Genomic DNA, 19,934 nt, shown 5'->3' with positions numbered 1-19,934 from the left:
ATCTCAGAAAGTGAATAACTGAATAACATTACAATGTGAAATTGTTGACATCTTTCTTAAAATATCCCGAAGTCATGAATAGCATAGAAAGATTTCTCTTTAAAAATTTTATAAATCTGCCATTCCTCGTGAGCAGACTCCTATTTTGGGTAGTGCAAAAATAACTCGCATGACATGCAGTAATTGTTTTTTGGAAAAATTGTATTCATCAGGGGAATAGGTCACTTTTCATGCATTGGTCACAATTGAAACTGGATAATACTTCTAAGAAACTACAGGAGATGCCGCAAAAGTAACTTTTAATGGAGTCATCCTATAATATGCATTTCAATGCAACAATTTAAGAGTGTAAAAATAATTCCTAGGCAAGGCGAATGATTTTTACACTCTGAAATTGTTGCATTGAAATGGATAATTCATTTTAAGGTGGGAGAGTTAAGTGTTATGATATCTGAGGTTGTGGCATCATATAATGTTGGATGACCAAATCTATCAGAGTACTTTGAGAAGCAAATTCAAAACCGCTTAGAGATGAAACCTAAATATTTACATGAGTAATATTTTTCTAAAATCGAAAATTGCTATAGTTTCAGATGTCAGTAGGGTTACAATAACCAATAAACCATCTTGTGTAAAAAACTATAGTTCTAACATAGTACATAATATGTCATATCTGTAATTAATATTTAAAGAATGAAAACTACTGCGCAGTGTATAAGAAAACTGATTCGGCGATTATTATGAAAAAAATGCAAAAATGCATGCTTGAGAGTGAAATCGGAAAGCAACGAGGCTGAAGAAAATCAGGATTTTCGAAGATTCCTACCCGGCGCGCATAATACGCTAGGAGGTATCCTCGTAGAAGGTTCCACTTGACTCCTACTCCTGGTACCGCGGGGAAATTTCCTCACACCACTCTACCAGTCGCTAGCTGACAATCGTCGGTTACTATTGGCCCGTTGGTGGAGTAGGCGGATCCTCGAGGCTTCTCATAGAAACAGTCCAATCATAATTTTTTCCCAGTCGTCGGGGTGGGAACTGGGAAGTATCATCTCATTGGCTAATGCACTCTTCTTTCTGTCTTCAACTCCTCCTCCTCGGCTTCTTCGGCCAATGGGCTACTTTCCAAGGCGTGGGTGGGGGGAACTTTCCCGCGGTACCAGGAGCCAGAGTCAAGAGGGACCTTCTACGAGGATACCTCCTAATATGTTATCCGCGCCGGGTAGGAATCTCCAGATAGCTGCATTTTAAGCGTATGCTCTCGGTTGATTGGTCACCGATTGTATTTATGCTAGATCACAACAACGCTCCTTAAAAATTTGCAAATTGTAAAATAAATATTAGTTCTAACATTGCACATAACCAATTTATGATGCATTAATCCAATCATACGCTTACATAAAAACATTCCGCACTACTGAATATTTGCTTGCGTGAAAGCGTAATCAACATTACAAAATAATATTGCTCCTTAGGAGGTAAAGTTTTACGTCTATATAGGTGAATACTAAATATTTATATAAGTAATAATTATCTGAAATGGTACATTTATTGTAATTTCTGGCGATAGTGTGTGGTAACAACCGCTTATTTCACAATTAAATTAATAAATAATCTATAGTCCAACATGATATTTAACCGGAGAATACGTAATATCTGTTATTAAATTTTAAAGAATGAAAATTATTACGTAGTGTATAAGAATAAAAACTGATTCGGCGATAAATATAAAGGAAAATACAGAAATGCATGCTGGAGAGTGAAATCGAAAGCAGCGAGGCGGAAATAGCGACTAATAATCGGGATTTTAAGATTCCTACCCGGCGCGCATAACATGCTAGGAGGTATCCTCGTAGAAGGTTCCACTTGACTCCTACTCCTGATACCGCGGGGAAATTTCCTCACACCACTCTACCAGTCGCTAGCTGATAGTCGTCGGTTGCTATTGGCCCGTTGGTGGAGTAGGCGGATCCTCGAGGCTTCTCATAGAAACAGTCCAATCATAATTTTTTCCCAGTCGTCGGGGTGGGAACTGGGAAGTATCATCTCATTGGCTGATATACTCTTCTTTCTGCCTTCAACTCCTCCTCCTCGGCTTCTTCGGCCAATGGGCTACTTTCCAAGGCGTGGGTGGAGGGAACTTTCCCGCGGTACCAGGAGCCAGAGTCAAGAGGGACTTTCTACAAAGTTACCTCCTAGTATGTTATGCGCGCCGGGTAGGAATCACCGGAAATCCAGCTTTTCGGGCTCGTTGCTTCCGACTTCCTTCTACCGCGGCACTTGAAACTTGCTTGTGCCGCCCGCCCCAGGCGCTTAACACCAAACCCGCTCGGATATATTTTCATGCAATTTGTTCATTTTATTGGCATGGCTTTTAAATTAAACTGATTCCAGGTCTCCTGGTGGTTGACCATTTAATTAAGGTTTCTTACGTTGGGTGTGACAAAATTTCAGCGACTTATCAGAGCGCTATGAGGCAGCAAATAATAGTTTGGTTCTCATTTGTATTTTTCAAACCATTGATATACGTGAATACGAGCAATCATGAGACAATATGATTGATTTCCTTGTTATAATAATCATTTTTCTAGAATTAGCTTTACGCTTCGATATTGTTATTTGACGTCGTTTTAGTTACTTTCGGAGACGAAAAGTTGCATCCCAACGTAAATTATTGTACTTGGTCTACGATTATGTTTTTATTATAACTGTGGATTCGATCCGTGAAGAATTTCAAACTTACATTGTGGAGAACGTTTTCATTTTATGCTCTGGTTTAGCCTAAGGTAGTCATTTAATTTTTAGGTTTTAATCAAAAGTTTATTATGAATGCAGCTGTGTTTAGGAGTACCGTCGTTTCATTTTCTTATGTTTATTTAGAAACCTCTTGAAATGGATCTCGAATATGCTTGACATATCTTCCTTGTCATTTGAAAATTGTACGTTGCCACTGTAATTTACAATAATTATGTCAAAGAGGAATACTTAAATAAGACGACATAAGTCCACTCAATTGCAAGATGATTTAATGAATTTGGAACTAATCTTTTTTTCCGATCTCTATATCTATTTATTGTCTTAAAGTTGATTGTCAGGTTGGTTCGTTTGGCATCAATTCAAATACGATATATAATCTGTAAATTAGCCTTGCCATTAATCTTAGGATTGCATAGTAAAGCTAATTATTTTGCTTCGGAAGAATCATGCAGAAGTAGGCCAATATCCAAATAAGCAGTAGTTTTAATTAAGGATCACATATTTCAGCCAAATATTGAATTCCCAAAATATAGGAAAAGGATATTATGTACGGTGCATTAAACAAAGAAAATTTAATGACGTTTTTTCCATATTGTAATTAAACCTAGTCATTTAAATAAAGCAACAGTTTCTTAAGCATTACATTGGATGTTAATTTTTACTTACACATCTCCTCTTCATACCATGGAGCTATATGTATATTTATGCAAATGTTTTGGGGCAAATTTTATATCACCTCATACTAATTGCAAATGTTGCATGTTCACCATCATTCCTGAAAGAAATCCAGGGATAGTTTGGCATATATTAAAACTTCATTGGGCCACTATTTCCACTTTGGAGGTAACTGCTTGATATATTTCTTAGCGACCCAAATGCTGCCCAACAAATTTTATTAAATAGTATGTTTGACATAAATACCAAATTATCCAACTACGCCCCACCATTTAATGTACCAATTTATATATACACAAATTTACAAATTGCACTCTAGACTACATACAATAGAGGATAAAATTATTTAAAAACTAAAGACAATTAAGCCTGAAGACGTGCCAACAGATGTGATTATGCAACAAGCAAACAATTTTAGTTCCCTGCTTTGCATAAATGTCCCCTTTACCAAAAGTTAATCATCAAGGAAATGCCCTTTATAATCTGTGAATGACCTCCATATGCCATTTTATAAAATTTAAAATCCTCCGAGTCATTCATGGGAGAAATTTGTCTAAACTAGTGGCAGTGAATGGGAATAACTTTCATGATTTTCTTTTGTTCACAAAGACTGTCACTGATGCAGAGACATAACATTAAAACTACTGAATAATACCACATGTATTTGAAGAATATTAAAAAGTTAGGGGGTCACGGTATGTTGAGGTAAATTGTGTATGGGAAATAACAGGTACTGTATATCTATATACTTTATACAATCATGAATACATATTTGATTTAGAACCCTTTTATACTTTAATATGAACACAATAATAAATATTTCCACAAGGAAATTGATTAGGGATGCGTCCAGTGATGAGCACAATTGTCAACACAGGCATGGAACTTACAGAAAATTTCAAAAATATACTATCAAGGATACAAACTCCTGCTCATTTCCTTCAGCAAGAAAAGTGTTTGCCACATGAAAATATTTAAGTTAGGTTAAGCAGGTATGTTAATAGATGAGTTTAGTGAACTTTTCCTTCTGGCAAAGTGCACAATGAATAGGTGATGGATGGATACATGGAGGGTACTCCTCTGGATCTCTGCAATAAGGGAAGGATAGGAACATCCAAAATCCAAAAAAATATCTTATGAATGACACGAGCAATCATCATCAACACTTAACATCTGGGAAGTCTCCAAGGAACATTCTTCTCCCATTGATTTCTCAGAAGTCTTGATCTCTTCTCTTACCCATATCCCAGATTGTTTTTATTATATCCCCTCCACATGTATACATCGCTCATTGACCGTATATTTTACACCAATACTTCTTCCTGAAAAAAATGAGGTCTTTCACATAAAAGGATATCCACACTCATTTTGTTTGTTTGAATTTTTCAGCTAGCCCATTACCAATCAAATACCAAGCCTTTATATGTGGGTAAAAGTCGATCAGTGAATGATAGCCACTTAACTATATTCCATCTTATATGTCCAGAATCATCCAACTGACTTACAGTCTTAGCAAATTATTGTTCACCAAAACATGGGAGAAAGTCCTAAGGGGACAGAGTAATGGAGTTAAATGTACAGCAAAATACTTGAGAATACTTTTATACTTGACACCAGCAAAATGGTAGAGGAGCATGGCTCATCCAATATAGAAATTATATCAATACCTGTGACAATGCAGCATTCATCTCTTCAAGCTAATTTCACTTTGGGATTGAATAATAATAAGCCGTATTAATTTGGAAAGTGAAAATTTTACATTAAAATGGAGATTTAATTCCGGAGAAAGTAAATATGACAAAATATAAATATTTTAAGAAAATACCAAAATTGGTAACAATTGGATATAATATGACAAAGCTAGCACTTGTACCAGTAATTAACAAATTATATTGCAATGAACTTTGCATACCATTTATGGAAAATAGTTTGAGGGTGCTCTGACAGCTCCAATCACTTCAGACCTACCTTGAGAAAAACCGATACATGCAGTGCTGTTCAGAAGCTCATGTACTTGTGAAGGATTTAGTAAAAGTATAAGAAATACAAGAATACGAACATACAAAATCGTATGTTATCTCTCATTATATACTAGGAAAAACTTACGCAATCTTCCTATTATTTTTTAAAAGTATGAATGGTTGATATTTATATTATTATTATCAAAAAGATTATTATCATACAATTGACTACATATGAAAGTCCTAAACTATATAGCAAGATCATAATATGCATAAAGCATACTGTCAAACATATAAATTCATTGTTTATTTTAGGTGTCTACCTACAATTAACCCTTGTAGTTCATAATTCATTATTGATATTCATCTCCAAGATACTAGACTTAGGTTTTACAGCAGGTAAGTAGTTATGCTCAACTGGTATTATGATAGAAGTTAGGAAAATTTCATTGAGCACCTATGGCTTTAGAGTTAAAGAATTAAAACATTCAGTAAAGAAACATTGAATGTTTTGCATGCATGCATGCCTGCCAGTAATCACTTCTCACTTTATCTAATTCAAAACAACTTTTGCACCAAATACGAAAAATCATCTCAAATTAAAGAAGATGTTTTACACACCATATGCCATAACACTTTTAAGGAAGAATAGTATCAAGTATGAAAATCATTAAATAATTTAATTTTCATCTGAAATCAAAATTTAGCAAGAACAGTGGGAAAATATGAGTAATAAAATTAAATGACTCAAAGGAAATGGCGTTGACTTCGTAGAGCTAATAATTGTTCATGAAAATCTTTCAAACACAATCAAAGTTTGCCTACTGTGCAGCATCTTCAAGTGAGTTACATATATTATCTATGTTTTCCATACTAAAGGAGGGACATGATAATTTTATTGATTTATTTTTGTGAATTTCTCACATTAAGGCATTTAAACAACAAAGTAGAAAGCCATTGAATTAAATATGAAAAACTTAAAAATTAAATGAAAAACTTTATTTTAAATCACGAGAGTCATCAACCTCAGTTAACAGATATTGCAAATCACCACTTGCAACAGAATAATGCAAGAGGGAGTAAGAGCCATTTCAGGATTGCTCAGAGTTAACTGCAAGACAAAAGACATTCAAATGCCCATATCTTAATACCTGGATTAGAATGAGGAAACAATGCATGTTCAATTTGGAAATTAAGGGAAGGCGAGGGACACTGCAATGTATTTTAATGCTCTTAAGTGCATTCTACCTCTGCACTGAACAAGTATTAACCAAATCAAACAGGAAAATGACGTTCATACTGAAATGTAGATAAGATGTAAAAAATATCCATGAAGACAACCATCCACATAATGCAAATAAATCGTGTGCTCCTCAAAAGCCCCCAAACAAGTATATCGTTGTTAATCATTCAATTAGCCAAAATACAGCACACAACCCATTTAAATGGACCAAATGATGTTATATATTTAAAATAAAAAATTCAGGGAAATATCAAAGTGGCAGCAATGGACACACGCAATACAATAAATAACCAGCATGATAGCAATAACAAATGATACTTCAATAAAATAATTATAATAATTAGGAATGAGGGTTTATGGTGACTCCACTCACACCAGCCCTACCTCAATTATAGTATGTAGATTATGTTATAAAAGAGGTGCTGCCTTAGGTATTCATTCTTCAAACTACAACTGAAAAGATTATTTGTACTTGTTCCATTAAAACAATTATTTGGACTTCGGTAACTTTAATGGATTGGTTGCAAGAACACATTGACTATTTATTTTACAAAGTTGTATCATATAAGTTAATATATATATATATATATATATGTATATATATATATACAACTGAAGGAATCAATTCCCACATTATATTGTAAGGCATGTGTGATACAGCATATATGATAACCATACAGCCGAAAAGATAAATTCAAGGAAGCATTTGTTGAGATTCCACCATAAACACATGCAATTCACAGGTATTTGCAAAATGGAGCTAGTTCCCTCAACATTATTAAATTACGAAATACAAAAGGTAAGGAGTTAGCTTTATTTAACAGGTAGTGCAAAGGTGGTTCAGTATTTTTTATTGAACACCACTGGATTTGTGCCTTAAAAGAATAAGGCTTTCAACAAAGCACCATTAAGGTATTAGCCCAACATGTACGTTAAATGTAAAAAATTATTACCAGCATTTTATCCAAGACTCCTTTTGCATTAAATGAAACTGAAGCCTTTCCTCCCAGGAAAGAAAACCTCCATAACATTTTATGAAAGCAAATATAAAGTTGGAGAGCATTGGTAATTAAATTGTGACATGAAAACAAACTTTGCAGGCAGCAAGGAACACATGTGCGATAAAATTAGCGCAGTCATTATTATACAAATGAAACTTTTTAGATCTTACAGGAATTTTCAAGACAACGCTCATGCTTGGATAATACATGAAGGAGGAATCGCGGTGGAAATGATGAAACCTCCTAACAATTAACAATGTTTATTGCATACAGCAAATTACAGCCTTGATGAGGCGATCGAACAGTACATATTCGCCTGTGCAGCGGCGAAGCCAGAAACGAGTCGTTCACTAGGAAGCAGCATCCTTTGGTTGACCACGATGGCGGCGCGCGTGACAGTCCAGGGTCAGTCAGCGAGAGAGAGGCCGAGAGTGGCTCTGGCGGCGTGGTTGCGCCCTGGCGGCGAACGCCGGAACCCAAAACACTTGCCGGTGAAGGCACGTTCATAATGGCGCTCGATGATAATTCAAGGGTCGAGCCGCCACAATACACATGGCTTTGGTATTTAGAACATGGTTTACTATGGGCAAAGGACAAGGTTAGAGTTCAAAAAATTCAAAAGAACAACACAAAATGTTTCCCCAAAAAGATATGTAATACTTGTGACTTTAATTTTACAACAAATGCTTTTTATAATCTCAATTTAAATGGCATAAAACATTGAGATTTGAAACTGTGGAATCTTTACTCAAATCATATGCATTTCCTTAGCTTGACCATGAAAGGAACATTAAATAATGAAACTCAATAAAAATATAACTCTTTGTAAGTGCCTTCACAGAGGTCCTCTTCATATATGCCTTCACAGGGGTCCTCTTCATAAATGCCTTCACAGTGGTCCTCTTCATATAAGCCTTCACAGGGATCCTCTTCATATATGCCTTCACAGTGGTCCTCTTCATATATGCCTTCACAGGGATCCTCTTCATATATGCCTTCACAAAAGCCCTCTTCATATATGCCTTCACAGAGGTCCTCTTCATATATGCCTTCACAGGGGTCCTCTTCATAAATGCCTTCATAGTGGTCCTCTTTATATATGCCTTCACAGTGGTCCTCTTCATATATGCCTTCACAGGGATCCTCTTCATATATGCCTTCACAGGGGTCCTCTTCATATATGCCTTCACAGTGGTCCTCTTCATATATGCCTTCACAGGGATCCTCTTCATATATGCCTTCACAGAAGCCCTCTTCATATATGCCTTCACAGAGGTCCTCTTCATATATGCCTTCACAGTGGTCCTCTTCATATATGCCTTCACAGAGGTCCTCTTCATATATGCCTTCACAGGGGTCCTCTTCATATATGCCTTCACAGAGGTCCTCTTCATATATGCCTTCACAGAAGTCCTCTTCGTATATGCCTTGAGAAGACACCTATCATTGATGCCAGTTGAAGTCTCTCTGCCTGAGAGCAAACCATCGCTATAGATGATGTCTTGACCTTGCCTCGATGGAAAATACCTACATAATATGCTAGGAAATAAAACAGAAGAGAGTAAAATGAACACAAATAGAGACCCAACAACATTCAGAAATATGAGGCCGAATACAGAAAAAATACAGCATTATGTAAGGCAGAGGTCAAACAAATATCTGATGAAGGATTCAAGGTAGATCTCTAGGAATAAAGCAGAAAATAAAAAAATGCGAAAGGAAACACAATTATTATAGAATTCAGACTGTGGCAAACAGAGGAAATTATGTGATAAGAGAAACATTGAAAAGTCTTGCTCCCTAACCCTAAGGATATTCAGAATGCGAAAAAACATTTGGGAAAGAAAATTGGTAGAAGTAATAATTTGTGAAAAGGAATTTGCATTGAGATGGGACAGATTGTGTAAGGAAGAAATATTCAGCACAATTGCATGCAGGAATTGTACACAGGACAATTACAAAATGATATCCTGTGAAAAGAGCAAACTTGAAGAAATTAAATGAGTCATATTTCATAAATCATGTAGCACTCATTCATGGAAATCATTTCTTGGAATTGCTAAATCCTTCATCTGTTCAAGCTCGTGTAGGATTTGAAGGAGGAAAAGGTGAGGGAGGGGGGAGGGGAAGAAAAGCAATTGGGGGAGGAGGCCAAGTTGTCAGGTGGATGGGAATATTTGCAAGGATTGCTTTTAATTCTATTTAGTGGGAGATGTTTGAATTATTACTAAGTACATAAGTACTACAAATAAGTATATATGTACTAAGTATATAAGTCCTATACATAAGTATATAAGTACTATACATAATAAGTACTATGCATAAGTATTTAAGTACTAAGTATATAAGCAGCATATAAGAACTATTACCAAGTATAAGACTATGTTGGCTGTGTGGACAAATAGAAGGTACTGGGATCCTGTTTACATATGCCTTCTTTAAAGTTCTTTCATACATGCCTTCTTTGAAATCCTTCCAAATTCACCTTAGAGTTTATCTTCATTAAAACTTCTTCGAGATTATCTATCTATATTATAACTTCATGAAGATCCTTTTCATTTACCTTTTTTGAGATCATATAAACACCCTCCAAATCTTTATGTACGTCTTTTGAATTATCTTCTTACACCCTTTTTTGAAAACATAACCCATTTACTTTTTAAAAACCCTTTCTAAATGCACCTTCTTTGAATTCTCCCTAATCATCTTAATATGTTTGCAGATAACTTATAACAATCTAATGATTAACTCAAAGCTTATTTGTGGTATTGAATACTAGGAACTACTGAAAAGGGCATAGCAGCAGCAGTATGCTTACACCATTGAAAATCTTTTTAACAATTGGAGCTAGACAAACATATCTAAGACGATTACAGACATTTTAAGTAAACATGGTAGCCTTTAGCATGTTGTAGTGACATCATAGATGCATTAATTATGAGATAATGAGATCAAGTTGGCGAAGTAGGGTTAAATATGAATTTTTAGTCTAACAGGTGAAATAGTGTACAGTTGGCATGGCAGCCTTTAATAGAGATATTTTTAATTCCACAATTCAAGATCAAGTGTGGCCTTTTGCTGTAAACTCTTCTCCTTAAAAATGAAGTTTCCATTCAGAATCCAATTTCAAAGGTCTCAGCAGCACTGCAGTAGGGTAATTTTTTTCCAAAGGTTCACTGGCTCTGCATGTAGCGAGTGAAAATCAGCAATCCACCATCATCCAATGAATTAATCTTTCTTCGGTTTAACATGTAATCTGGTAAAGGAAAAACCTCACAAGTCTTCTAAGAATCAACTTGACATTTTTAGATAGTGAAAAGCAGCAGTCACCAGACATTTGAAGAATAATAAGGACAATTTCATTTGGTAATACTGCTACAATATAAACAAATTTAATGGGGCAGGGGAAACGATGTTTCTTTGTCCTAAGCTAGATTTAAAAAAAATTAAGTTTTATTTTGATTGCTAATGATGGGCCAATTAGAAGCTTCAAATGTCACTTGAATAGGAATTTCTTATGTATAACTCATACCTACGAAAATAAGAAAACCAATAACATAAGTGAGCCCCCTCCCATGGACTACAACCTACATGTGGTGGAAGGATTTGCACCCCCTACAGCTATGCTGGCAGGAGAAATAATAATTACTCCTGGTTGGGTCACCCACACCAAATTGGTCAAAGGTTAGGAGCCAGACGAAAGGTAGTCCACGCAGCATCTATTCCTCAGTGAGGTGGCAGCAAAGGCTTCTGACCCCAGGAGGTGGCCACTGAGTGATGCTGTCACGTTAAAAAAAACTGTTGAGGAAGGCAATGGGAAATCATCTCAATTATTATTCCCAAGATAAATATGATGGACAACATAGAGAATATGAGTCCTGGCACGGAACTTGGCCCAATCGGCCATATGTCGTGCCTGGCAGTGGGATAGGCATGGCTTCCAGGGTCATCATCTCATGAAACCCCTGCAAAAGAAAACCTACAGCAGCAGGACAGAAGATGGAGAAGAAGAAGACTGAATAAGTTAGAATAGGAATTTGGAATGTTAGGACAATTTTGAGGACAGGAATATTAGAGAATATAAAGCAAGACATGGAAGGAGGAAATATAGATATTTTAAATTTATGTTTGGTGAGATGGAAATTCAGGGATTACTGGAGTGATAGTTATACGGTAATATACAGTAGAGGGGACAAGAGCCAACGAGGGGTTCCCATAATATTGAATAAAAAGGTAGAAACAAGTGTAGCCAACATAGAGCAAGCAACAGATAGAATATTACTTGTATAGATAAAAGCAGAATGGAAAAACTTGGTCATTGTTCAGGTATAAAGGCTATGCTTAACTTTGAAATAGGAGGGCAAAAACTAGAGCAGGTGGAACATTCTATGTATCTCTGAAGTATTTTAGATCAAAATGGTCATAGTAGTAGGGACATAAGGAGAAGAATGCCACAAGGCAAAGAGGCTTTCACAGGGAGGGGTTTGATGACAGGGACTTTGAGTAAGGATGTTAAGAAAAGACTTAAAAACTTTGATATTGAGCGTAGTGGGAAGAAGTTTTTAGGGGCATCGACTGACAGCTGAGGTCATTTGCGCCATCAGGGATGGACAGGAAAGGATGAAGGGTGAAAAGAAACCCAGTGTCAGCATGAGCCTACTCTCGATGAAAGGCAGCAAAAGGTCCACAGCATCCCATCCAATGGACGGCATACTCAATCAAAGTGCCCTTCACAAAGTACCTCAAGTAGGGATCAGGATACCACTGAAAAATATCTGCTGCCGCCGGAATTCAAACCCGAGCCCTCTACTGGGGAAGCCAGTACATTAGCCACCGCACCGTCATGATCCTCTGGAGTGTAGTTATGTACGGTGCAGAAACATGATCACTGAAGCAGGATGATAGACATAGATGAAGGCTTTTGAAATACTACCTTGATCAAAAAGTTCCCGGAATAACCACCGTGTGGCGCTCCCATCGTTACGATTTTAGTTCTGTTTTTTTTGTTAAATTGGTACATCTGTTGTTGATATTCCCTTTAAATCTTAGTGTCATAACTTGACATTTGCAAAAGTTACGTAGCCAAGAGTACATCTATCTCTGTGTGTGTTGGCGATTTTTTACAATTGCAGAAATGGATTTAAATTTGCAACAACGAACTTGTATTAAATTTTGCGTAAAAAACGGATTTAGTGGCGCACGGACGTTGGAAATGTTGGAAAAGTGTTTCGGCAACGATTCTCTAAAAAAACGGTCGTTTACCAGTGGCACGAGCGGTTCATAAGTGGTCGTGAGTCAATCGAAGATGATGAACGCAGTGGCAGACCATCGACATCGAAAGTCGGTGAAAAAATTGATAAAGTAAAAGAAATGTTGGTCAATAACCGCAAATTAACCATCAGAGAAATAGCGGAGGACTTGAACATTGCCTATGGATCCGCCCAAGACATTGTGGTTAATGATTTGGGTTTCCGTCGTGTAGCAGCAAAAGACCTCAATTTCATGCAAAAAAGAGACCGTGTTGACGTCGCAAAAGACATGATTTGCGAGGCTGAATCCGATCCCACATTCATCAAAAGGATCATTACTGGAGACGAGACGTGGGTTTATGAGTACGACACGCAATCCAGACATCAGGCAAGTGAATGGCGTTCACCAAATGAGCCGAGACCAAAAAAACCACGTCGTTTTCAGTCAAAAAAGAAGGCAATGCTGACGGTTTTCATGGATTACAACGGTGTAGTGCATCATGAATTTTTGCCAGAAGGCCAGACAGTAAACAAAGAGTATTATTTGGGCGTTATGAGACGTTTGCGTGAAGCAATTCGCCGAAAGAGACCAGAAATGTGGGCAGAAAACTCGTGGATTTTGCACCATGATAACGCACCGTCGCACAGTGCTATCATTATTCGTAATTTTTTGACGAAAAATGCAACAAATACCATCCAACAGCCACCGAATTCACCTGATTTGGCTCCCTGTGACTTCTTTCTGTTCAATCGAGTTAAAAAACCATTACGGGGAACGCGTTTTAGCAGCCGAGAGGAAGTAATGGAAAAATCGCAGGAAGCACTGATGGACATACCGAAAACCGAATATAAAAAATGTTTCGAGGATTGGATCAAGCGCTGGCATAAGTGTGTTGCAGTCGATGGGGATTACTTTGAAGGGGACAATATAGATTTAGATGAATAAACTTGTATTTTTAATTTTCTGAATAAATTCCGGGAAATTTTTGATCAAGGTAGTATGGGTGTGAAGATGGAGAAGGTGAAATAGACCGAAAGGAAAACAAATGAGGAAGTGCTACGCAGATATGGTGAGTGAGGAGAGGGGATTATTGGGAGAAATCATATGGAAGCAGGGAAAATGGATGAAGGGTGTACTGATTGGCACTAGGATGTTGAAGACTGATAGAGGGGAGAATGTGAGTCAAACGAAGAAGGGGCAGGAATAGGATATGGATGTTGGACGAAATGGAGGGAGGAAGGAAGTACATATAGATGAAGAGGGGCTAGTTGTATAGTAGGATGTTGGGTTATGTTTTTTTAGGAGAAACAATTTATTTGGTAGTTGCATCCATCCAAAACCTACCATAACCAGTAGATTACCTAATAATAATTAGTGAACCTTCAAAGAATACAACATCTATGAAATTTTTTATTGTATTACAGTTAACAACACTAAACCCATTCACAACCAGAAAGCAGCAGAGGGTTGTGGTTGAGAGTACCATGAGCTATGAAAATTCCTCCTGTTAAGGATGGCATAGACAGGGATTGAGGGTTAGAGAAATGACAAGGATCAAGGATATGAAAAAAATCTGTATCGTGATGTAGAATGAGAAATCCAGGATTTTGATGGGTCCATGAATAATTAAAGGTCTGCGACCTGGAGGATTTTGCAGTGTTCATTGTCTGGCACACAGTTTTTGGCTTGAAGCTATCAAATCCACTAAATGTTGAGGCTATGTAAGAATGGAAAAAAAATTAGAAATGAGTCCCAGTTGCTGGGTGGATGGAAATGAGTGTAGGGGTTGCTTTTATTATATGCAGTGGTAAAGATATGAAATATTATTGGTAGGCAAACAATGCTGAAAAAAAAGGGCTTGGTTAATACTTAATACTTTTAAACTACAAAAACTGGAATATAATTTGAAGAATTGTGGCTCACACAAGAATTATATTTATAATTTTGATAAAATATTTGGCTTATAATATAAGAACTCTTCTAAGGCATAAATAAAGTAAATCTGAGAAGATGTGGAGGAAAAAAAGATTGAAATTATTGGAATAAGCGAAGTGAGATGGGAAGGTTGTGGTGAAGAACAATGTGGAGTGACTACATGTTATTACAGTGGGGAAAAGGGAGAGGAAGAGAGTTGGATTTATTTTAAGTAAAAATATTAAGACTTGTGCTACCAAGGTGGACTATGACAGTAATAGGTATCAAGGTAGTAGAGTACGCAGAGCAAAAACATTTTAGTCATTCAGGTGTACCATATGTCAGCAAGAGACTACAGCGATGGGGAAATGAGGAATAAGTGTATGAGAGAATAGAGGAACTGAGGAGACACTGACTGGAACGAGAGTATAGGGGAAGGAGTGAAGGAAAGAGAAATGAGAGAGGCGATGAGTGAGGGCATAGAATTCGCCATATCAACCAGGTACATCTATCTTACATGCTTTGTACTGCAAAAACTATCTTTAAAATGTGAACTTTGGTATTTTTAAGAAGTTATTTTAATTCCCTCAAAGATTTAGCTAATATTACATTTTTTCCAGATTTTGAGTATATTTAATTTTAGTTTCATTTTAACAACGTAGGATAAATAATGCTATTCCTTTAAATCAAATTTAACGATTGAATTATAAAAATAATTTATATCAATTTGTAAAACCATTTCAACAAAAGATCATATACGAAGTGATATGTTCTGGTTTACATTAACGCCTGATTTTATTGATGAATACATTTACAATTTTATTCATTATTTACTGAACAATTTTATGACGTTACACTTCACCCCGTACAAGGGGAGCTAAATTTGAGATGACACAAACGATTTGCATTAAAATCACAGAGGGAAAACCCGATGAAAGTATTTACAACTAACCTGGAAACTTAGCAGCAGCGAATTTTGCTGGTTTCCCTACACTAACGTCTTATACTTAATGATTAATTTTTCCTCTAACTAGAGAAAAAACATTTTTAAAAAATCTCTAAGTTCACGCAATAGGCTTGATTGATAGCGAAAGAGGTTCACACAAGATAGCAGTTAATAATATAGCGCGAATGTACCCAGTTGAGAGGAGAGAGAATAAGGTAACAGGAAATACTGAAATTATAACTACCTTTTCGAAGGTGAAGTGTCATTAGCAGCGCGGGCTTCCTGAAATTAACCTTTCCCATCAGCTGATGACAAGAGCACAGGATTCTCATGTTTAGTTGATCCAATACGTCCCTCTTCATGATTTGAAGAATTCGGTGTGCTTCTCTCTTCTGTTTTCCAGTTCCTCGAAATTCAAATTTTGGTGAGAAATGTAAAATATGGAATTTGAAATTGCTGATAATTCCCACTTGTTCTCCCTCGCAGGTGGTCACGCAGCAAACCTTTGCCGTAACAATTTTCTTAACCCTTTTGCGATAAGAGTTTTGCTTCATTCAAGATACTGTTAACCTGAAAATAAAGAATTTCGACCGTCAATGCACAAAAACATTTTTATATTATAATTTTAGCTAAACTCTATTCCAAAATACGCAATATACAATAACAATAATCTTACGCATTATTTACGAAATTAATTATTTCCGCTTAACGTACAAAGACGAGTGTAATATAAGATGAGACAATCCAAAATTTCACATACAAATATGCCGAAAAAAATTTGGACAAATGAAACAGGGTTAGCGATGAATACTTTCGTAATAATTATTAAAACATATCAGGAACTTAACATTTAACGAAAAATCAATCCTAAAATTTTCATAAAATATAAGGAAAGAAACTCATAAATATTTAGGACCCGAATCAAGAAATACCTGCCAGAGCTTGCAAACCTTCTCCGACATGTAAAATTAAATATGCGGACATTTGAATGGCGTGAAAGAACAATTTGGCGGACAAGGGCGAATATGAAATCATCCATGGTCAAATTAAATTATTTTTGCCTCAATTGAGATTCTGAACATGAAATAATTCGGATACGTAATACGATCCCGTAAGCGCTCGCGATTCCCTAAATATAAGCCACCCCGGCCTAAAATTACGATCACCGTTACTTCAATAGAATGGAAAATTCACCAGAAGACTAAATAAAATTAGACCGCAGATATTGAGTTACCTTCCGGGAGAAGGAATGACCAGCATCTGAGAACCATCAGCCTCCTCGCCGCGTAGTTGTTTGCATTCCGAAGTGGGATCCTCTCCATACGATGAAATGTGGATGCGATGATATCTTCCGCTGCCGGGTGAGAGTAAAGAGGAGACCTCTGCTTCTCCGTCTCTTTGATACATACCAATTGTCATATTCAAACTGCTGTGTATTACTACGCAGCAAGCATATACCAATTGCATCCCTCGTCCATGTAAGCGTTTTAACTCGCCAAAAAACAACGCTCCGAACGCTTAGCCGAAAAAGCAGTGAGGATAATCTTATTCAATACATCAATTTAAGACTTATTTCTTCATATTTTTGTATTATCACATCAGTCAAATTTGTAAATTGATAAAAAGTTACATGATGATGGAAATCCAGGCACATTTATTGTTATGGTAACTGGACAACTCTGGCAGAAAAGCTGCATTACTTTCTGCAGGCAAGCGGCACCAAACAGGAGATGACCTTCGTAAAAACTCGATCCAATTGCGCCATTATAATAATTTGGGTGAACTAAAAAATGGTAAGTTGATACGGTAAGTTGAAAAGGACCGATTTATCCACAGGTCATGTATTCCTATGAGCGAAATTTAAATTAAGATTTTGCTCACATTTTTGCTTAAAATATTCTGGTTTGATCAAAGAAATTTCCTTGACTAATGGAAATTAATATGAATAAATTATTACGGAATTAACTTTTTCCAGGGAATTTCCAAATATCTCGATTTGCCCAACAGAAAGACAAAGGGAATTTAGTCCAATTGGACATGTCTTGGATTAACCTATATCCAATTATATATATATCATTGGATTTGGGAATTGCGAGACAAAGAAGCACTTCATTTTCCTGGGTACAATAATATGGTTACTCATGAATACTTGTATAAATCGGTCCTTGACGGGGGATTTCTTCGCGATGATAGTCAGGAACTGGAATTTCATTGGCCGTGCCAGTGATGCTCCTCTTCAGACAATTGTATCCACGGAGTTCGTATACTCACGAGGCTTCCTTACCTACCTGTATAAACATTATATGGTACTTTGAAAGCAACCGCAAGCCTTCACCCCTTGGCGTGATCGGATAACGCTATTTTGATCCCTATCGTTCGTCGGATAAATTTCTTCTTACATTAAATCTACAAGATTTGTAGAAAAAGTATTGGTAAGAATTTTTGCCTGACGTGTCCGTGAAATGCTGCATTCAGACAGTCGGTTAAGTATGCGCATGATCGCAGATCGTATTGGCATTGATAAGGTGACAGTGCACGCAATTATCACTGAAAATTTGGCGATGCGAAAGATCTGCGGTAAACTCGTCCCGAAAGTCTTGGCGGACGATCAAGAGTAGAGTCGAGTGTCTGCTTGTGAAAACCAATCCACCTACCCGGGAGCTTTCGAATCGTGAGAAATTCGACTGTCAAGGGATGTACTTTGAGGCATTGTAGCAACATCTGTGATGAATCTGTTTTTCCGAAACTTTTTATTCAAACTATGTATCTATTCTTAACTTAATCTCTCAATTTTTGTTTATATTATCTCTCCTACCATAGTATGATGGGGCTAATAAAATATTTTCAACATCATTGAGAGTTATCCCTCAAATTTATGCAAGGGATTTAATCTAAATTTCAACCTTCGCTCCATGATGGACAGTAATGGAGGGAAAGAGAAGAAGAAGGAACAAAAGAATTGGAATTTTGGATGGAATTAAAGGAGTCATTTTACTACGTGATTAGGAGTACTGTAGTGTCTATAATAAACCTAAAATGAGCTGATAGACTTCAGCTTAAAAACCCTTACTCATATACAAAATCATTTTCAAAGGAGCAATGAAATTATAACATAATGCAGATTACTCATGCTTTTTTGTTCAAAAAATATGTTGCCATTTTGAACATACATTCGACATTATATGAATTCATTTATTGCAAATTTGTGAGGGGGAGAAGACACTCCAAACATTGGATTATTGGTATTAACCAAAACATTGGATACTCAGTATTGGCCTCTCATATTTTATTATTATTTGTAATTGTTTTTGGCCTCTTGTATTCCCCTTCTTGAGCATCAGCAGCTTCCTTGGGTTGTGAATGAGGGTCCATGGTAATAAGACTATAACCTTTCGCCAAAGTCCTGCTTCTCCCACCATGAAGGTACAGATTAAGGCAACATTTTTCTGAAAATTGCAGGTTAGATCACTGTATTTTTCATGATTTTCTCTTAGTATATGGTTGATCTAGATTAACCTTCTGCGTAATGCACCAAACTTTATAAAGTCTACTCATATTAATTTGAAATGATTGTAAATTAAGGGGTACAATTTTTATATAATTTATTAGCTTTAAGACTTGTATTTCTAGATCTAGTTTCAGTATGTTTTTGTGATTCATATGGGACAGAGATTATGATGATAAGTAGAGGGATGCTTTTGTTCTAACTATAATGGCTATGTTTGTGTATTACATTAATATTTATTATTTCCATGTAATGGAGTACAATGAAGATTTAGAATATTACTGGATAGATGGTTATGGGTTTGAAATCAATTATAAACAAGCATGCCCTCCTCTGAAAGATTTTCTAGATCGCTTCAGGTAAATGTCTTGTCTAGAGTAGAGGCAATGTGCAGCTGATAAGTCATTTGGTTATTTTGCATATGTAGATGTTAAATGAATCTTTATCGATAATGCCAAATTGTAAAATTTCATATTTAAATTTGGAAGGCCAAGGGCAGCTGGAGGAGATCCTAAAAAGAAAGGTGTATTTTACTTCATTCATCCTGGTACTCTCTTGAAACAGATTTCACGGCTTGGTGATGATGATACAAAGATGAGGAAAAGCTCAGGAGTAATAATTTTCCAAAACCTTATAGGAAGTGGCGGGTCAGTCTTTTGGATAGTTTTGGCACAAACCTTGC

General features: G+C 36.4%; 1 protein-coding gene across 1 annotated transcript; it reads right to left on the bottom strand.

Moving 5' to 3' along the window:
* Nucleotides 1–8,269: 8,269 nt before the first annotated feature.
* LOC139696790 (putative uncharacterized protein ENSP00000383309) lies at nt 8,270–16,147 on the bottom strand. Its single transcript, XM_071595632.1, has 2 exons — nt 15,992–16,147; nt 8,270–9,176 (listed from the first exon to the last, which is right to left on the bottom strand). The coding sequence occupies exon 2, from the start codon at nt 9,029–9,031 to the stop codon at nt 8,405–8,407; it is 627 nt and encodes a 208-aa protein (XP_071451733.1). The 5' UTR covers nt 9,032–9,176; nt 15,992–16,147; the 3' UTR covers nt 8,270–8,404.
* Between the last annotated feature and the right edge of the window lie 3,787 nt (nt 16,148–19,934).

The sequence above is a fragment of the Hetaerina americana genome, unplaced genomic scaffold (assembly GCF_022747635.1).
Source record: "Hetaerina americana unplaced genomic scaffold, ioHetAmer1.1.p SCAF_7, whole genome shotgun sequence".
Classification (NCBI taxonomy): domain Eukaryota; kingdom Metazoa; phylum Arthropoda; class Insecta; order Odonata; family Calopterygidae; genus Hetaerina; species Hetaerina americana.
The sequence above is the reverse complement of the archived record's forward strand: the minus strand, read 5'-3'. Positions and strand labels throughout refer to the sequence as shown.

Coding starts and splice junctions, on each gene's coding strand:
- LOC139696790 (XM_071595632.1), bottom strand. CDS start 9,031: ATGAAGAGGACCTCTGTGAAGGCATATATGAAGAGGACCCCTGTGAAG.